The sequence below is a fragment of the Apteryx mantelli genome, chromosome 12 (genome assembly GCF_036417845.1).
Source record: "Apteryx mantelli isolate bAptMan1 chromosome 12, bAptMan1.hap1, whole genome shotgun sequence".
NCBI classification, from domain to species: Eukaryota; Metazoa; Chordata; class Aves; order Apterygiformes; family Apterygidae; genus Apteryx; species Apteryx mantelli.
Window position 1 is genome coordinate 3205337 of NC_089989.1, and position 14761 is coordinate 3220097.

At 72.1% G+C, this 14761-nt stretch overlaps 1 protein-coding gene across 1 annotated transcript in view; it reads right to left on the minus strand.

Annotated features, from left to right (window-relative positions):
• Positions 1-14761, minus strand: part of COL7A1 (collagen type VII alpha 1 chain) — a 36284-nt gene that overhangs the window by 16206 nt on the left and 5317 nt on the right. The window contains 58 exon segments of the mRNA XM_067303637.1: positions 174-209; positions 344-424; positions 503-538; positions 647-682; positions 786-866; positions 920-928; positions 1492-1524; positions 1610-1636; positions 1766-1810; positions 2246-2317; positions 2422-2466; positions 2545-2580; positions 2808-2888; positions 3140-3175; positions 3293-3352; positions 3455-3526; positions 3778-3797; positions 3967-4006; positions 4079-4114; positions 4276-4320; positions 4436-4471; positions 4639-4683; positions 4918-4953; positions 5123-5182; positions 5361-5423; positions 5534-5587; positions 5809-5835; positions 6190-6303; positions 6407-6466; positions 6667-6720; positions 6799-6834; positions 7162-7233; positions 7390-7479; positions 7684-7728; positions 7846-7872; positions 8000-8035; positions 8124-8287; positions 8415-8558; positions 8643-8769; positions 8860-8996; positions 9149-9295; positions 9376-9495; positions 9677-9823; positions 9901-10029; positions 10121-10267; positions 10348-10473; positions 10558-10701; positions 10777-10896; positions 11016-11162; positions 11243-11371; positions 11480-11629; positions 11725-11841; positions 12030-12176; positions 12257-12376; positions 13201-13350; positions 14054-14173; positions 14296-14425; positions 14536-14699. Coding sequence (XP_067159738.1) covers positions 174-209; positions 344-424; positions 503-538; positions 647-682; positions 786-866; positions 920-928; positions 1492-1524; positions 1610-1636; positions 1766-1810; positions 2246-2317; positions 2422-2466; positions 2545-2580; positions 2808-2888; positions 3140-3175; positions 3293-3352; positions 3455-3526; positions 3778-3797; positions 3967-4006; positions 4079-4114; positions 4276-4320; positions 4436-4471; positions 4639-4683; positions 4918-4953; positions 5123-5182; positions 5361-5423; positions 5534-5587; positions 5809-5835; positions 6190-6303; positions 6407-6466; positions 6667-6720; positions 6799-6834; positions 7162-7233; positions 7390-7479; positions 7684-7728; positions 7846-7872; positions 8000-8035; positions 8124-8287; positions 8415-8558; positions 8643-8769; positions 8860-8996; positions 9149-9295; positions 9376-9495; positions 9677-9823; positions 9901-10029; positions 10121-10267; positions 10348-10473; positions 10558-10701; positions 10777-10896; positions 11016-11162; positions 11243-11371; positions 11480-11629; positions 11725-11841; positions 12030-12176; positions 12257-12376; positions 13201-13350; positions 14054-14173; positions 14296-14425; positions 14536-14699 — 4808 coding nt within the window.

Sequence of the window (14761 nt, forward strand, 5' to 3'; positions counted from 1 at the left end):
GACCTAGGGACGGTGGCACTCTGCCTGGGATGAGGGATGCTCCCAGCATCCCATCCCAGACCAAGGAGCGCGGGGTCCAGAGACGGGACGCTTGGCCAGAGCTGGCAGCGTCACCCACACCACGAGCCCTGGCAGGAGGGTCACCCCAACCCGCACTCCCTGGGGGTACTTACGTCCCGGCCGGGGTCCCCCTGCTTCCCGGCGTCGCCCTGCAGAGAAGGAGGACGTAAGGGCAGAGACGGGCACGGACACCCCGTCCCCAAGGGCCACCCTGCGAGACATTGCCGGCCGACGCGGAGGGCGGCAGGTCCCCGGGGCCGCGGGACCCCCATCCCCAGCTCACCCTCTGCCCGGCGGCGCCCGGCGGCCCAGGTTTGCCTTCCAGCCCGTTGCGGCCGTCCAGCCCCGGCGGGCCACGGTCACCCTGCAAGAGAGGGGCGTGAGGGCTGCGGCGCGCGGGCAGGGACGGGGCGCCGTGGGGCAGCCCCCAGCCCCCCGTTACCTTCTCTCCCGGCAGGCCTCGGTCCCCGGGGTCGCCCTGCGGGGTGGGAAGGGAGGTGAGCAAGTGTGCTGCCCCCGAGCGGGGGCCGAGCGGGGCACGGACCCCCCGCTCTGCCCCCCCCCCCCCAGGGAAGGGGGGACTCACCCGCGTGCCGGGGGGGCCTCGGGGGCCCTCGACGCCCTGCAAGAGAGAGAGCCGTGCTCAGTGCCGGCGCGCAGGAAAGACGAAGGCAGCCGCGAGCAGCCTGCCCGGGCGCCCTTCCCGCATCGGCACACGGACTCACCCTCTCTCCAGGCAGGCCGGGGGAGCCAGGTTCACCCCTGGCGCCCTTCGCGCCGTCCTCGCCAGGGTCCCCGGGGTCCCCCTGCCAGGGAAGGGCAGCGCATTTAAAGGGTATTGCCCGGCGGCCGGTGGAACGGGGTCGCCCTTGCGAGCACCGGGCCGTAAGCCTTGCACCAAGCGAGCCTCACGCCAAGCGTCCCTCCTGTCGCAGCGTACAGGTTAAGCGCGGGGTAATAGCAAAAGCCTGCGCGTAGGGGCACGGGCTGGAAAAAAGACGTCCCCGGACTCAGCACAGCTCCCCGATGCTGCTGATCGTCGAAGAAATGCAACCCAGAGAGCCAGGAGAGCCGCACGAAGATGACGAAGAGAAGCGGCACAGCTGAGCAAGGAGCAGCCGAGCACCAGCCATGGCCCAGGACCGCGACACCCTCCAGCACCCCACGGAGCACAGGCCATGGCCAAAACCGCCTGGAGACTCCGACGTCTTGCAAAGGACACCTCCCCTCTAGCGCTCTAACCCTCCGCAAAGCTGGGCTGCGTATCAGCTCCGTGTGGCTAGGGGCTATTTCGGGTGGGAAGCAGTTTGCCCACCAAGTCCCCAGCAGGACCCCCGTGGGCAGCCAGAGCCCAGCCAGGGGACCGCAGCGGGCCACCCTGCCACCGCAGTCGCAGGGGACCCGCTCATCCCTTCCGGGGCCACCCATTACCTTCTCTCCCACTCCTCCGAGCCCCCCGTCGACCTGCGAGGCAGAGAGGGGCAGTGAGACCCCACGGGGCTGGGCACTGGCCCACCAGCGGGGAAGGGGGAATTGGGGCAGAGCTTACGGTTCGTCCTGGGGGTCCGGGAGGCCCCTGTGAGAAGGAGAGAGAGAAGAAGGTTAGCAGGACCTGGGTGCAAACCCAGGGAGGACAAGGCCAGCTCCTGGGTAATGAGGGGACAGGCAGGTGGCCTCATGTCTGCCCCAGCCAAGCATGACTCACCGGCTCCCCGCGGTCACCCTTGCTGCCTTGTGCTCCGGGGCTGCCCTGCAGGAGAAAAGGGATGGGGTGAGGGCAGGAGGGGATAGGGGACTTGGGGTAGTGGGTGCCCATGGAGTGGTGATGCCCATGGCGTGGTGATGTCCACGGGGTGGTGATAACCACAGGACAGTGGGTGCCCATGGAGCAGTAAAGCCTGTGGAATGGTGATGCCTATGGGGTAGTGATGCCCACAGAAAGGTGGGTGCCCATGGGATGGTGATACACATGCAACAGTAGGTGCCCATGGGATGGTGATACCTATGGGATGGTGATGCTCATAGGGTGGTGATGCCCACAAGATGGTGATGCCAATGGGACACTGGTTGCCCACAGGGTGGTGATAGGCATGGGACAGTGGGTGCTCATGGGATGGTGATGCCCATGGGATGGTGATGCCCACAGGGCAGCGTGCGCCAGAGGCTCATGAGAGGCGGTACTCACGTTTCTGCCTTCAGGGCCTGGGTCCCCTGAGTCACCCTTCTCCCCAGGAGGGCCGCGGTATCCGGGGAGGCCCTGGATCATGGGGCAGAGGGAGCATGTGCATTAGTGTGAACCAGCCCCAAGGCCACCGGGCGTCTCACCCAACCCTGCCATGTCCCCCCACCCCCAGCACTTACCCGGGGGCCCCTGTCTCCAGGTTTACCAGGCAAGCCCGCTTCGCCCTGGGGGAGAGAGGAGGTGAGTGCGGTCAGAGGAATCGGAGGGGGTCAAGGCAGGGTCTGGGGAGGGCCCTTACTTACCGGGGTGCCTTCATCACCCTTCTCTCCAGGTTCTCCCTGCGGCACAGATCAGCAGGCACCGTCCGTGGCGGTGGGGGAAAGAAAAGCCCAAGTCACCGGTGTCCCCTCTGCTCCCCAAGCGCTGCTCCCCACCGAGCACCCGCGTGCCCTCGCAGGGACATCCACCCTCCCGGGGGACGCTGCAGCAGCAGTGCCCTGCGGCCCCTCCGTGGGGAACCGGTAGTACCGCAGGGCCCGCTGCCCGCCCCCTCGCCCCACGCTACCTCCTTCCCGCGCGGGCCGATGGGCCCCGGCAATCCTGCTCGTCCCAGCTCGCCCTTCTCGCCAGGCTCCCCCGGGTTGCCCTAGGCAGGAGGGGAAGGGGGGAGCGAGTCAGAGCAGCAGCGGGGCGACCGCGGGGGCACCAGTGCTGGTGCAAGAAGGACGGATGCCCCCGCAACGCGGTGGCCGGTGCGGGGAGAAGAGGCTCAGCACAGCCCTGTCCTCTCCCCAGAGCAGCACCCCACGTGCAGCACGGGCCGGAGGGGACAGCCCCTCACGGGATGGACAGATGGACGGACGGACGGAGGAGCGACGCCTCCCGCAATGCCCTTACCTTTGGGCCGCTCCTGCCAGTGAGGCCGACAATACCCTGGGGGTCGGAGAGGGAGGACACGGGTTATCGGGGACCGGGGCAGCCCCGATGCCGGGAAAGGGTGTGGGGGTGCCAGCCAAGCGCCCCGACCCCACGCCCTCGCCCCGGACTTACCCGGTCGCCCTGCTCGCCTTTGGGGCCGGCTGGGCCGGGGATGCTCGGGCCGGGGGCGCCCTAGGCACAAGGAGAAGCAGGTTGGCGCAGCAGGAGGGGCCCCGCGGCCGGCACAGCCCAGGGGCAGGCTGCGGCCCCGGGCCAGCCCCAGGCGATACTCACGGGGGCTCCTTTATCTCCCGCGCCGCCCTTGGGGCCAGGGGGCCCCTCCGGTCCCGAAAAGCCTCGGTCGCCCTGCAGCAGACGAAACAGCCCCGTCAGCTTCCCAATCCCCCCCACCAGCACTCCCCTCCTTCTCCATCCATGGCGGGACAGGGGATGGCTGCGCAGTGCCGACCATCCCTTCGGCACCCCCAGCCTGTCCGGGAGCTGCCCCGTGCAGCGTCCCTTCCTGGGGTCGCAGCGTCCAGGGGCTCCCCCGTGCCCACGGAGGTGCTGGCAAGGGGCAGCACCCGGTGGGCACGGCACGGCACGGCTGCGGTTACCTTCTCTCCTTTGACACCGGCTCCGCTGGAGGCCTGGGGGGAAGCAGAGGGAACACAGTGCTGCGCGCAGCTCCCTGCCCAGGGGACATGTCCCCCATGGCCTCCGGGGAGGCACCTACCCCCCAGCTCTGCCCCCATTGCCCAGGGGTTGGGGGGTGCAGGTGGACCCCCCGCCCAGGCAGGCGTCACTTACCGGCTTGCCGGGTTCGCCGGGTGTTCCCGGATTGCCCTGTGGGAGAGATGGGTGTCAGCACCAACCCCTTCCCCAGCAGCCCAGCCAGACACCCCTCTTCTTCCTCACCTTCTCCCCTCGTGGGCCGGCCGGTCCCGGGGCTCCCTGTCATGGAGAGAAGAGACACCCCTCAGAGAGCCGGCGGTGGCTGGTCCCACATGGGGGACCCTCACCGAGGACACCGCGGCCCCCAGGCACCGGCCCCTCTCCAAGGTGCTGGCAGGTCGCAGGACACCGGAGTTGGCATCGCCGATGGCCAGACTCACCTCTCTGCCCGACAGCCCCGGGCGCCCGGGGGACCCTGCTTCGCCCTGGCAGAGGAGAGGAAGAGGAAGGCGTCAGAGGCGTCACCTCGCCCCATGCCAGGGACGGCTGGTCCTAGAGATGGCGAGGGAGGGCAGGTGCCCCCGCATCCCGGCCACCTACCTTCTCTCCTTCAGGGCCCGGCACGCCGCGGTCTCCCTGCGGAGCGAAGCACAGGAGCGTTTCAGGGATCCCTCCGCAGCACGGAAAGGAGGGGAGCAGTGCCTGCACCCCCGGCTCCCACCCCCGCTCCCCGGCCCCCTCCAGGCCTGCGGGGACCTGCAGACGCTGTCCGAGGGGCACAGTCCCCTCTGGCGATGCCTCACCTTCTTGCCCGTCTCTCCCAGCTCACCCGGCGCCCCGCGGTCTCCCTGGCGTGAGAGGAAGGACAGGTTAAAGGCCGGCAGGACCCACGCGCCGTGGGAGATGGTCCAGCCGGCTGCCGTGGGTCCCAGCGCAGCACCCAGACCCCCTTCCTCTCCACAGGGGGCTGCGGGACCAGGCTGTGCCGTCCGGCCGTGCCGCAGCGGCAGAGGGAAGACGGGAGGCCCCATGGCACCCGCCCCGTTGATCAGAGCATCGCCTCGGCTGCTCCTGGTACTCACCTTCCTCCCCTGCTCCCCCGGCGGTCCCCGAGGGCCCTAGAAAGGAGGGCAAAGATGTCACTTCTGTCGCCACCCTGCCGTCGGCGCATTTTGGGGTCTGGCCAAGCAGGCAAATGCTCAGGCTGGCCGGAGCGGGAGCGATCCCACGGTCCCCTCACCGAGCGTCCCGGTCCCAGCCGGCCTTACCTCATCTCGGGGAACTCACCCGATCCCCTGGGTCCCCTGGGCGGCCGGGTGGCCCTGGGAAACCTTCCTCGCCGTCACCCTGGGGAGACAGAAAGCAGAGAGCTGTGCTTGTGATGGGGGGGGGACGCGTGGCTCCGACGGAGAGCTGGGCAGGGCCAAGCCCAGCGCAGGGCACCGATCCCTCAGGGGGACAGGACTGAGCCTGGTGAGGCAGGGGGACGAGGACAGTGCCCGAACCATCCCCGTCACCCTCTTACCTTGTCTCCTTTTGGTCCGGGGGGGCCAGCAGGGCCCCGGGGCCCGGGGTCTCCAGGCAGGCCCTGCAGGAGAGAGGCTCGGTGAGGGGCACAGCTCAGTCCCCGGAGACACACGGCTGCCCGCGGTCCCACTCCCCCCATCCCCTCCCCGCTGGCCCCAGGGCAGGACTCACCGGGGTGCCGGGCTCCCCTTGCGGCGCTGCCCCGTCGACCAGTCCAGGGGGGCCCTAGAGAGACAGGGGTCAGCTCCACCGCCCTGCCCGGCCCTCCGCGAGGGTGCTGCAAGCTGCCCGCCGGCGGGACAACGCCACGGCTCAGCCCTTCCCAGCACCCTGGGGGGGCTGCGGTGTCCTCGGGCATCCACGGGACATGCGTGTTGCAGGGTGCCCCACCGTATCTGTACCTCCCCAGCAGGGCAGAGGAGCCAGGGCAACACGGAGCCACTTACCCTCTCTCCACGGTCACCCTTCTCCCCCTGCAAGAGTGAAAAATGTGGGTAAGGGCCAGTCTGGGCTCTCCCTGTGCCCCTCTATCCCCTGCTCTAATGGGGGGGGGGGGATCACGCAGGACCGAGCCCATCGTCAGTGGTATCAGGGCAGCTGCACACTGCCCAGAGCTGGGAACAGCTCCACACGTGTATATATGTGCGCGGGCAGATTCAGCTGGTGGCACGTGCAAGGGACAGCCCAGAGCTGCGGGCACGGTGAGAAAGGAGCCACACAGGACCAGGAGCATGGCACGGGGAGCAGGTGCTGAGCTGCCGTCTGTCTGTCCATCCATCCATCCATGCATCCCCTCGCTGTCCCCGTGCAACACTGGCAGGACGTACCTTCACAAACTCTCCTGGGGAGCCGGGTGGCCCCACAGGCCCAACTGGCCCGGGAGGGCCTGGATTTCCAAATGGTCCCCGGGGGCCGGGGCTGCCGGGGAGGCCAGGGCTGCCCTGGGGGATGAGAGATGTTCCGTTAGCTCAGGACGCGGCAGGGGCCGGGGAATGCTGGCAGAGGGTCCGGCACCCGCCTTGGCATTGCCACCCCCGTACATACCGGCGTGCCCGGCTCCCCTTTCCGTCCCATCCCTCCATCCACGATCACTCTGGGATCTCCCTAGACAAGAGGAAAAAGTCAGTGTCCCCATGCGCCCCGCTGGGTGCCCGGGGCAGGGTGGTGGCCCCTGTGTCACTGCGAGGCCAGGGGCCGAGCCGGGAGGTGGGGAGGCCCCGGGGAGACCCCAGGGCAGATGCTGAGTGCCAGGAGGCGCACGGGGCCAAGGAGCACCCCGTGGCAGCCCCCGGCCCATCACCTACCGGCTCGCCCTTCTCCCCCTTCGGGCCAGAAAGCCCCGTCGGCCCCCGCGGCCCCTGCGAAACGAAAGGCGAGAGTGAGCGGAGGGGTGACGGGGAGGGAGCGGGGCCGGGGAGGGATGGGGTCATACTTACAGGATCCCCTCGGGGGCCAGGGACGCCCTGATGGCCCTGCAAAGCACAGCCCAAGGGGTGAGTGCCTGTCCGTGCCAGCATGGGGAGCGGGGACGGGACAGGACGGGGGGCTCCAGCCCAGCACGGGGGGACAAACCCCGCCTGCCCAGCACACTGGGCCTGGGGGCTGCGGTTTGGGGGCAGCCGTGACCCTGTTGGCTACGGAGAGCCCCGGGTGCAGGGAAGGAACGGGCAGAGACCAGCTGAGGGAGCAGGCAGGGGAGGCTGGCGAAGGAAAGGGCCCGTCGACGGGGGCCACGTGGGGCTGGATCGGTGCTGTGTGGTGAGCAAGGCCAGCAAACCTGGGGGGACACCCGCACTCACCGGCTGGCCGGGGGGTCCGGGGTTCCCGGGACGCCCAGGGCTTCCTGGCACCCCGTCAGCTCCTGGGAATCCCTGGGGAGAGAGGAGCGTCACGGTGGAGCCCCCAGCATCAGACGCGGGGCTCCCCCAGATAACCCCCCCATCCTGGGCTGGGAGACGTGCAGGATGGAGGGGTGGGTCCCCGTGCCAAAGGACCCCCCCGGGTGACCGTGGGTCGCAGGCACTCACCCTGTCCCCCTTGCTTGGCCGCTCGACGATCTCTCCCGAGGTGCCCGGTGGCCCTGCAGGTCCCGGAGGGCCAGGCAGCCCATGGCGGCCCTGGGGCAGACAGAGGGGAGGACAGGCTTGGTGGCAGGAGGTGACCCAGGGACGCCCCCCTCCACCCCAGCAGCAAGGGCAGGCCGAGGGCTGGATGGGCCCCTGCCCCAGCCCCCACCCACCAGCGGGACACGGGGCCCTAGGGGACACCCCACAGCGCTCATCTCCCCACCTTCCCCCATGTCCCCCCACGCAGGACATTACCGGCTCTCCAGGAGGACCTGGTGGCCCCACACGTCCTTGTGGTCCCTACAGAGACAGAGACAGCAGTTAGCAACCACCCTGGGTTGGCATCAGTGGGGTTTAGGGGGGACACAGGTCCCCCAGAGCCGCCAGCTGGGGTGGGGGGGACACCAAAACACTCACCACCTGGCCGGGGTCCCCCTTCTCGCCCTGCAAAGGGATGGAGCAATCGGTTAGGAGGCTGCGTCCCGGAGCACCGGGACCTCCGCCAGCCCCCGTCCCCACCTCCCCGCCACGCCGCTCCCTCCGGCCAGCCCCGCGGCATGGCGCTACTCACCCTGGGGCACTGCACGGCGCAGGGCTCCGGCTCCGGCTGCGGAGATAAGGGGAGGCCGCATGAGCAAACCCCCCCGCCGTGGGGCTGCTCCCCTCGCCCGGCGCCGCGGCGCCCCGGCCCTTACCCTGCCCGTGGAGATGATGGTGCAGAGGTCGTCGGTGAGCTCTCCCTCCAGCTCCGCCAGGGCGCTGCCGGCGCGGAGGACGTAGCGCGGGTCCTCGCCGGTGACGACGCGCCGCAGCTGCTCCTGGTCCGCCCCCTCCATGCCCACCGCCAGCACCCGGATCCCTGCGCCGAGAGCACCCTCAGCACCCAGCGTGCAGGGCGGGGGGGGTGGGGGGCACCCGAGCCGGAGCGGTCCCGAAGGGGGCGGCCGGCCGGACCGAGCCGCCTTCCCTGCGTGTGCCCTCCTCACCCGCCGCCTTGACGTCCCTGGCCGCGGCGATGGCGTCGTCCCCGGAGGGGCCGTCCGCCAGCACCACCAGCACCCCCGGCACGCCGGGCCGGCGCCCCGCGCCGGGGCTCAGCAGGTACCTCCCGGCGAAGCTGATGGCGGCCCCTGACGAGTTAAATAAAAAAAGAGGGAGCGGTCAGGGGGGCGCCCGGCCCGGCGGCGCCCCCGGCTCCCGCGCGGGGCCCTCACCGATGGCGTTGCCGCTGGGCTCCTCGTAGCGCAGGGCGCGGATCTGCTCCAGCACGGTGCCCAGGTCGCTGGAGCGGTTCAGCAGGATCCAGGGCAGGCTGCGGTAGCTGTACACGGCCAGGCCCACCTGCGGCAACGGCGGCGGCGGAGGGAGGCCGGTGGGCATCACCACCCGCCCAGCGGCCCCCCTCGTCACCGCGGCGCGGGAACCGCCTACCTGGGTGCCGTCGGGGCCCAGGCGGCCCAGGGCGGACACGGTGTTGGCGAGCAGGGCGCGCACGGCGTCGGCGCTGTACGCGCTGTCCCGCGTGCCGTGCACCAGGAAGACGACGTCGCCGCGGGCGTCCCTGCAGACTGCGCCGCGGAAGGGGGGTGAGGCGCCGCGGGGGCGAGCCCCCCGCACCGGCACTCGGCCGGCCCCGGGGCCCCACGGGCCTCCCTGGCCGAGGCGAGGGGAGGCGGGAGAGGCCGAGGCCGGAGCGCTGCCCGCTGCGGCCCCGCACTACCTGTGCGCTCGCTGACGGAGGTCTCGGCACCCGGCACGTTCCCGAAAAGCGGGCGGATGGTGAAGGTGTAGCGCTGGCCCAGGCGCAGCCCGGGCACCTGCTGGGAGCTGGCGGCGCCGGGCAGCGTCCGTCGCACCTCGCCTCCATCTGCCGCCGAGAAGAGAGTCAGGGGCACGGCGAGGGCAGTGCGGGGGCCCCCCGGTGCCGCTCCCGGCACCCGCGTTTACCTCCGGGGAGCCTCCAGGAGAGGACGTATCCGGAGGCGCCGGGGACGGGCGTCCAGGCGAGCGTCACCGAGTCTCTCCGCACCTCCGTCACACGCAGGCCGGCGACGCGGCCCGAGGGGGCTGCGGAGGAGCAGGGCGAGGGCGTCCCGTGGGGCTGCCCCCGTCCCGCTCTTCCCCGCCGCCCCCCCGGCCGGAGACGCCGGCCCCACGGGGACAGCCGGGCCCCGCGGCGCGTCACCCCCTCCCGCCACCCCGAGGCGGAGGGCGAGGCGGTTGGGGACGCCCGGGCGCGGCCCCTTACCAGTGGCGGCGGCGATGGCGACGGGCTCGCTCTCCCGGCCGCCCGCCAGGCGGGTGATGCTGACGTGGTAGCGCCGGCCCGGCTCCAGCCCCGCCAGGTCGTAGGAGCGGGCGGAGGCCGGGAGCTGCTGGCTGCGCTGGGGGCCGCCTGCCGGGGGGAGAGCCGGGGTGAGGGGGCGGCCGGGGCGGGCGCAGGGGCACACGGCGCCGGCCGGCCACACTCACCCTCCGCCAGGCGCCAGGCCAGGCGGTACCCAGAGCCGCTGGCCGCCGGCGCCCAGGACAGGCGCAGGCTGCTCTCCGAGGCCTCCGTCACCTGGAAGTCGCTCACGGGGGGCACCGGGGCTGCCTCTGCTGCCGGGGACAGGCACAGGCGTTAGGGGCAGGTGAGGCCACCCCGGGGTGGGGATGGAGGGGGACCCGCCGCCCGCGCCGCGGCACCCACGCGTGGTGACGACGATGGAGACGGGCTTGCCCTCCCGGTTGCCCACGAGGGCCGCGACCTTCACGGTGTAGGAGACGCCTCCCTGCAGGCCGGGGATGTCGAAGGAGTCGGTGTCGCCGGGAACCAGCTGGCTGCTCTCGGAGCCCCCTGCCAGGGAGCATGGCGTGAGCCCCGCCGCCCCCCGTCGCCCCCCCCCCCGGCCCCAGCCCCCCACCCCGGCACCGTACCGTCACGCCGGCTCCACACCACGCGGTAGGCGGTGGCTCCCGGCACGCCGACCCAGGTGACGCGGGCCACGTCGCTCCCGGACGACAGCACCTCCAGCCGCGAGACCGTCCCCACCTGCTCGGGCGCTGCGGCACGCGGAGGGGCAGGCGTCACCGGGGCCGGCCGGCGCCGCCAGCCAGCCGGCACCCGGCACCCAGGGGAGGCCTCACCTGTGCGGCCCGTGGCGGTGACGGGGGTGCCCTCCCGGCCATCGGCCACGGTGGAGACGCCGACGACGTAGAGGGTGCCGGGGCGCAGGCCCTCGATGGTGAAGGTGGTGGGGTCGGCGGGCAGCAGGCGGGATTGCTCCGGACCTAGGAGAGAGGCACGGGGCTGGGAAGGGCTCGGGCGGCCCCGCCGCGGCGCCCCGCTCGCCCCGCCACACTCACCGTCGCCGCCTCGCCACGTCAGCCGGTAGCCTTCGGCGCCCAGCGACCCTCTCCAGGTGACCCGCAGCCGGCCGGGACCGGCCTCCGTCACCTGCAGCTCGGAGACGCTGCCCGGGGACCCTGTGGTGCCGGGGTGTCACCACCGGGCCCCAGGCGGCCCCTGGGCAGAGGCCGGTGGGGACCTGGGGGCTGCCCGCCCCCAGGGGGGTGCCGACAGCCGAGCGCCGCCGCGGACTTACGGAGGCGGACGCTGAGGGTGGCGGCGCTGCCCTCCCGGCCGCCCGCCAGGGCCGAGACGCGCACCAGGTAGGCGATGCCTTCCCGCAGGTCGCCCAGCTCCAGCAGGGTCTGGGTGCCGGGCACCCGCCTCGTCCTCTCCGTGCCGTCTGCCGGGAGCAAGGCAGCGTGCCGGGGGCTCAGCAGCGGCCGCGCCGCACCGGCCCCGGCCCCGCGCCCGCACACTCACCCTGCGTGTTGCGCACTGTCACTTTGTACTCGGTGGCGCCCGGGACGCCGGTCCAGCCCAGACGGACCCTCCGGCCGCCATCCTCGATGAGCCGCAGGTCGGAGACGGTGCCCAGGGGCGGCTCCGCACCTGCGAGCACGGCGTGGCGCGGGGGCCGCGGTGGGTCTCGCGGTCCCTGGACGCGGTGCGCGACTCACAGGTTGGGGGACCGCCTTAGCACACGTGGTGGTCACTCACCCGTCTGGAAGGTGGTGACGGGGGTGGCCACCTCGCCGCCGTCGTAGAGCGTGTAGAGGGTGATGCGGTACTCGGTGCCCGGCTGCAGCCCCGTCAGCTGGTAGGTGCTGACGCTGCTGGGGAGGGACACGGTCCTGGGCGGCTCGGGTCCTGAAGAGAGGGACCGTCACTCCTGGCTCCCGGCCACCCACCTCGGACAGACCCCGGGGCCACCTCAAGGACCACCCCAGACATCCCGAGCCCACCTGTGGCTCTCTTCCACTCCAGGCGGTAGCCGCGGGCCTCGCGGATGGCCGTCCAGAGCACCTGGATGGACGTGGGGCCCAGGATGTTGGTCCTCAGGATCTGCTCCACGCCCGCCTCTGCCAAAGGGACCACACGGACTGTGGGCAGGGCGGCCCCGCAGCACCACGCCGCATCCCCCGGCCCCACGCACGCGGCAGTGCAATGGGGACCGCCACGGTGCCAGGCCAACGCGGGCGCTCTCTGCCCTCATCCCACGGCAAAGCCCCTCGCCCATGGTCCTGGCCGCCGTGGCCCGGGCACCTACCTGTCCTGTGCCTCACTGAGGCTGCGGGCCCCTCCAGCCGCCCGTAGAGCGGGGTCACCGTCACCAGGTAATCGGTGCTGGGCTGCAGCCCCCCCAGTGCGTGGGACGTCCGGCCGGCGTCCAGCTCAACCTTGTGCACCTTCTGGTCTGCGAGAGCCCACGCGGCAGCCCCTCAGCAGGGGGTCGCGGGCCGGCGGGGACGCCGGGGACGCCGGGCTGGGACCTACCTGTCAGGGCAGCCCAGGCGAGGCGGTAGCCGGTGGCGCCGCCGACGGGCGTCCAGGCCAGCAGCATGCTGTACGCGGAGGCGTTGTGCGCGGCCAGGCGCTGCACGCCCTCCAGGCGCTCTGCGGGCGAGACGCAGCCGTGGCACCGCGCCAGCCGGCGGCACCTGCGAACGGGCCCCGCGCGCCCCTTCGGCTCGCGACCCCCTCCCAGCCCGGGCGGCGAGGCTGGAGGCACCGGGAAGCGCCTCTCCTTGGAAAAACGCACAACCCGGGGAGCCAGGAAGCGCCGCGTGCCCCCACCGTTTGCGGGTGCCGAGCAGCGCGCTGAGCCCACCAAATAAAACCAAAAGCGTTTCCTTCAGAGCGCCCAGCTCCGAGCAAAGGTGCTTTGCTGGAACCGCAACACCTTTCTTTCAATACTTTAAATGCTGAATACGGGTTTAGGCTGGTCGGGGAAGCTGAAGAAATTGGTTTGCCAGTGTTTCAGGCTTTCAGAGGTGTTTCCCCGAGGCCTCATTCCCAGTCCTTCCCAGCACGCGCTTCCCAGCAATGTTTTTAACTGCCCTACAAACGCTCCTCCATTGCGGAAACCGCACTTTCTTCCTCAAGAGCCGGGTATCTGATTAAAAAACAGCCCAAACCACCTACATTCCTTGGCACTATCCTCACGCTGTTTGGAGAAAGCGCTTGTGGAAACACCCCCCGAGAGCTGCACGCTGAGCGCGTGCCCCGAGCCCCATCCACCGCTGGAGACCCTTTCGGGGCTGAAAGCATCGCCTCGCGCCGTGGACCCACCGCGGTCGGCATGGCCACGCTCGCCACCCCAGCGCTGGGGCCGCGCAGGTGCCCCCCGCGCAGAAACGGGGCACGGCCACAGAGGGGTGTCCCCGCGCCGCAGCCGGAGCCAGGAGACCCGCTCGCGTCCCCGGGCGCACGGTGCTTACGTGTCCGGGCGGTGAGGGTGGCGGGGGCCGCGGGCTGCTGGGCGTAGCGGGGATGCAGCGTCACCACGTACTCGGTGTCGGGCCGCAGGTTGCTGAGGGTGGCTGACAGCGCGCCGGCGCCCAGGCTCTTCTCCTCCGCCTGCGCCGCTCCTGCCGGGGCCGCAGAGGGGTCCGAGCGGGCGCAGGGCACGTGCCGCCGCGCCGGGCTCGGCAGGGAAGGGGTGGCCGCGGGAATGGCAGGCGGTGCCGGCGGGTGGGGAGCGCGGGGAGAGGCCGGGACGCCCGCCAGGGCACGGGCACCCGCGGCGCCCCGAGCCAGGGAGCGCCCGCCAGGTGCGGCCGCGCAGCCCCAGCGCTGGCCCGGGGGCGCAGCCGGGAAGGGGGTCTGCGCCCGGCCCCCCCTGCACGCAGCAGCCCGCCGGGGGGACACGCAGGCGCATGCACACGCACGCACGCACGCCGAGCCCTCGGGCAGGGCTACGCACAAGCGTGCCCGCACGCACCCCCACGCACCCAGCCCTTCAGCGTAGCGCGCGCGCGAGCGCCCAAACACACACCCCGAGCCTTGGGGCGAGGGCGCTCCCAGACGCGCGGCAAACCCTCCGGGTGTCCGTACGCACACCTGAGCCGTGTCAGCGCACACGCACACCCAGGCGCACACCCTGAGCCGCTGGGTGTGCGCGCACACACACACACACACACACGCGCAGTACAGTCGGCGCAGGCGCGTCTCGGCAGCACACCCCTGGGCATGCACGCACATGCAAACCCGCGCCGAGCGCTCCCGCAGCCCTCCCGGCCCACCCCGCAGCCGGGCTGGATGCGGCGCCTCCCGGGGCGGCTCGGCCCTCACCTTGCGCCACGTAGCTGAGCAGGTAGCCCTGGGGGGGGTCAGGGCCGGGCTGCCAGGCCAGGCGGAGGGAGGTGGGCCCCGTCTCCACCACGCGCAAGTCCTGCACGCCGGCGCCGCTCTCTAGGGAGGCACGGCGGGAGCGTCGGGGAAGAGCTCGGCGCCTCCCGCTCCGAGCGCCCGGGCATGCGGTGTGCCCTGGTGCCCGCCCGCCTCCCCGTCCCGGCTGCCGCGGGGCTACTCACGGGTGCGCGCGCGGCCCGACGCCGACTCGCCGATGCTGTTGGCGTACTGGGCGATGACGGTGACCAGGTACTCCGTGCCCGTCCGCAGCCCCCGCAGCACGGCGCTCGTCTCCCGGGGGCCCAGGCTCACCTGGGCAGGGGCCGTGTCACCCCACGGCCACCCCATGCCAACGGCGGGGGTGGGGGGGGGAAGAGGGGGACACCCCCGCGGGCCCCAAGCCGCCCCCGGGGCGCGCTCACCTCCTGCCGCTCGGCCGTGAGCGGCTGCCCCAGGCCCGTGAGCGGCACGTGCTGCACCGTGTAGCCGGTGACGGGGCCGCTGGCCGCCGTCCAGCGGATGCGCAGCAGGTCGGGGCCGCGCTCCACGAACTCCAGGTCGGTGGGGCCGGCGTGCCACGGCTCGCCTGTGAGGGATGAGCGGGGCCGTCAGGCTCGGGGTGGGGGGACACCCAGACAAGCTCGCCTG